General features: G+C 43.5%; 1 protein-coding gene across 1 annotated transcript; it reads right to left on the bottom strand.

Moving 5' to 3' along the window:
- Positions 1–516: 516 nt before the first annotated feature.
- LOC113756445 lies at positions 517–1,563 on the bottom strand. The gene is made up of 3 exons (XM_027300130.1): positions 1,316–1,563; positions 1,114–1,252; positions 517–963 (listed from the first exon to the last, which is right to left on the bottom strand). Exons 1-3 carry the CDS (start codon positions 1,561–1,563, stop codon positions 517–519), a joined length of 834 nt encoding a protein of 277 aa, XP_027155931.1.
- Positions 1,564–4,323: the final 2,760 nt, after the last annotated feature.

Below are 4,323 nucleotides of genomic sequence, written 5' to 3'. Positions count from 1 at the left end.
AGTTTGATCGGTTGAATTAGAAGATTGAGCAAGATTGAGAGCAAGAGAGTTGAAGGTTTCCTTTCTTTTCCTTCTTGAGAGAGTCGGCCACAAGAGTGAAGCAAATGAAGATTTTTTATCAATTTTGGGATATTAGTAAAGTGCATGAATAGTGGTCAAAGTCCAAGATTAAATCACAAGGTGACACTTGTCACCTTTTTGGTTGATAATTATCCTTTTGTCTCTCCTATACTAATCCATCTAGGAAACCTCTAATTATCTCTTAGCACCTAGTAAATTACTCCCGCTATACAAAACTTAACCTAATTGGCCGAATTTACCGCACTTACTGCACTAGCGGGTACCACATCCGGTATTCACTCTTAATTTCTCAAAAACTAACTAATACTAGAAAACTAATTTAAAAACTATATTTATGCATAAAAATTATCTAGAAAATTTTCCTAATAAAGAAAATGCAGAAAAGGCGTGCAATTAAATAAAATAAAGCCTAGAAAATTAGAAAATTACGGGTTCTCACACCGTAGGAGTACTTACTTCTAGATCATATAGCAAACTAACAGGGGTGATATCAATTCCACACAAGAAATCAGGATTAACAAAGGAATGGGTGGCACCGGGGTCTATCAAAATCCTATCTAGACGGTGGAAGACAGGAATCGTACCTTCCACCACCTCCGCCGAATCAGGGACATGGCATTGCTCGACAGAATACACCCGAGCAGGCACCTTCGGTTTCACTCCTTCCACTTTCGACTGTTCCGAGGTAGCCTTCGATGATTGCGTAGTCCCTATTATCTCTCGAGATTGGACCGGACAATTGGCGATCTGGTGCTCCGCGCTCCCACAGCGTAAGCGCTTCCTCTCTTTCCTCCAACAATTGTTCTCCGCATGGTTTAGCTTCCCACAGAAACCACACGGGCCACGAGAAACAGTGGCTGAGCTCTCATGGGAAGCACTCCTCTGTTGACCTCGTCCAGTTTGGCCACCTCTTGGCTAAGTACCCCTGGCTGTACCCGGAAGTCATCCCCCTCCGGCTCCCCTTCCAAATTTGGGAGGGGTACTCTTATCCCCTTGAGTAGAACTACCTCCCGAGAGCCCACGTTTGCGAACCTGGAAGTTCCTCACTTGGAGCCTTGCGTTCTCAGCTCGCAAAGCCTTCTCAACTGCATCACTAAAAGTAGTGATTTGGGCTACATCCAAGTCCTTTTGGATTTCCACGTTAAGCCCCTGAATAAAACGTCTCACCGTCCTATGTTCCGTCAGAATAAGTTCAGGGGCAAATTTAGACAAGCGGGTAAACTGGCTCTCGTACTCGGCCACTGATTGGGTGCCTTGGCGAAGTCGGATGAACTCGTCTTCCTTCTTTTCCTGGATCAAAGGCGGGAAGTACTTGGCGTTAAACTCCCTTACGAAGTTCACCCACGTTCTTGGTGTCTGCTCTCTCTCCCATTTGGTTCGTATGATATTCCACCAAGAACGGGCGGCCCCTTCTAGTTGAAAGACCGTAAAAGTAACTTGCCTCTCTTCTGAATAGTGTAGAGCAGCAAAAATGTCTATCATCTTCTCCAACCACTATTCGGCCACGTCTGGATCGGGCCCTCCAAGAAACTTCGGTGGGGAAAATTTTTGAAACCTTTTGAGAGTTCGATCCTCGCTCTCTACATGATTTTCAGGGTTTCCGGGATTCCCGACGGGTGGGTTAGGGTTGTGCCCCTATTGTTGTACGACATGTGCTAGAAGATCAGTCATCCGCTGGATAGCAGCGGCTACCTGAGCGTTGGGATCAATTTGGGGTTCAGGGTTTGGTTCTAACATGGTTTCCCTAGTATCCCTATCAGTCGTGGATTGCCTACCACCACGTCCACGGCCTCGACCACTACGAGTGCCCTGCATCGATCGAAATCAATCTAAGGTTAAAATATACGTATAACGTTAAAGGGCACGCAACCCTTCACTTAATATAAACATGAACACTTAACCAAAACAAATACCACATAAGGAATTTAAACACATAGAGCATATATACATAGAACACATAACAGTAGCAAACAGTCATACAGCAATTCAGTCAAATATATACAAGGGAAAATCCTATGGAACAAAAGGGATCTTTCAAAAGTTCACTATACACCCTTGGTCAAAAGGCCAAACAGTTAACAGCAACTATCATCCTAGGTACCCCACACACGGGGTCAAAACACGGCCCAAGGAACTCTAATCTAGTTCCCAACTGAGCCCACGAATTCACTCCCATGACTAGTACTGGGCGTGACTCCTTCTCCAGGTGCCCCAACACCCGGAGCCTCCACTACGTGCAATTGCTCTCGAAGAGCATTCGTCCGCTCCCACTAGCTCCGTCCATAACCTATAAGAGATCCATAAATGATCACTTAGATGATATGATAGCACTGATTCATATGCGAACACAAATCCCTACGGATCTAAAAATCAGGTCCTAGTTTGCCCAGATTAACTCAAACCTAGGCTCTGATACCAACTGTGACAGCCCCACCTCCCCTTAAGGTGAACCAAAGGGTTCGACGGACCGCCTGCCCAGCTCTCGACAGGACTATGGAGACGAAACATACAAAACCTATCTAACTTGCAAGAGAAATTCCAAGAAAACGAAGAAACAAAATTTGCCGCAGATGAACAGTGCCGGCCACTTTACTATCCGGCCGGATTTTCGGTCGAATTCTTGGCCAGATAGGAAGCAGTGGCCAAAACCAAAAGGGATCAATACCCCTGTCAATCTGGCCGGTAATCCAGCCGAAAACTGGCCGGATGCAGGCCAGAGGCCAAACCCAAAATTTTTTTCTTTCTCCCCTGCATATCCGGCCAGGTATCCGGCCAGAACTTGGCCGGATTCTTGGCCGGATTTGATGAACAGCACCCAGGTCAAGGTTTTTTTCCTATTTTGCGCAACTCCATATTTGTTTGAAATTCTGACCAAAACACAAGGAGCCTATAAACCAATGTTGTAGAAACATACCATGTAGTATATACATCATATAACATAACAGAACACCTTCTCAAAGGTATAGTGTTACAAGTACAAATCAAAAGAGAATGTTTGATCGGTTACAGTTAGGGTTTCCCCAATAATCGAGGAGCTATACAAAAGAACAAAATGCCTAACTAGTTGAACTCGTTTTCTCAAACACGATCTCAAAATGATTCCTGTAAGGAAAACAAAATAACGAGGGTAAGCTTACGCTCGTGGGGTACCAACAAGACACACAAGTAAACACATACTCTCACATAGTTATCCAAAGCTCATAAGGAAACAAGACAATATAAAAGGATACAATTGGCTCTCAAGAGCCACTTTCCACTTGCCGTACTTGATCTCAAACCCGTTGACACTACATCAACCTTTGAAGAGAAGAACAAACCGTAGATTTCCACTTTACACCACATTCCTTCCACCGGTCACCCCCTTACCGGGCCCGAACACCTCACAATAACAAAGAGGGTAATACTCGAGTATACCAAAATATCGAGGAGTTAACACTCCACTCGACCAACAGTGAACCCAAGGTCCGTTATCGATTCGCCCAAGCCCTTGCCGACTCGACTCGAATAACGACCAATGGTGTATGAGCTCAAATATCACAGTTAAGTTGTCGGGCATAGCCCAAACAATATCAAATCATACACAGATATGATTGCACAGTTAAATAGTAACAGTAGTACCGATAAGAGATCGAGAGCGATAAAGTACACTCTCGTCTCATTCAAGCCATTCAAGTTCACATAGCAAGTATAAACAATCATTTAAGCATTAAACCATATAATGGTACAATCACCGAAGTAAATAAGCAAATTCACAAGTTCGCTTCAGACGTAGGCCCCGGATCACCGGCAAGACCTATAACAAGCAAGAAAATCACAATTGAGAACCGAACACGAGTCAAATCATTACAAATGAGCCACTAATATAATATACCAAAAGTGAAATGGGGTGACAATGGTGTGGAGCACGAATAACCCGAAAATCTTCCCATTTCTACTCACACCACTCTCAACTCAAGATTACTCAAATTTCTTATCATTTGGGCAGCATTTCCTTAACATTTCCCATTTCCAACCAATCATTCATCACCCAAATTATCACAAGTTCAAATACAATTTATGGGCTATTCAATCCACCTCCTTAGGGTCACAATACCCTTAAATTTCAACCAATTACAAACTTACAAGCAAACCATAGAAAAGCCCCAAATATATAAAACCCTAAAACTGAAATTTTCCGCTAAAAACTGAAATTTCTGCAACAACCCACCATTGACATATAGAGGCCCTATATTACTCAATATA

Source organism: Coffea eugenioides, unplaced genomic scaffold, assembly GCF_003713205.1.
Source record: "Coffea eugenioides isolate CCC68of unplaced genomic scaffold, Ceug_1.0 ScVebR1_2339;HRSCAF=3352, whole genome shotgun sequence".
Taxonomy (NCBI): Eukaryota; Viridiplantae; Streptophyta; class Magnoliopsida; order Gentianales; family Rubiaceae; genus Coffea; species Coffea eugenioides.
This window is presented reverse-complemented; position numbering and strand designations above follow the sequence as displayed.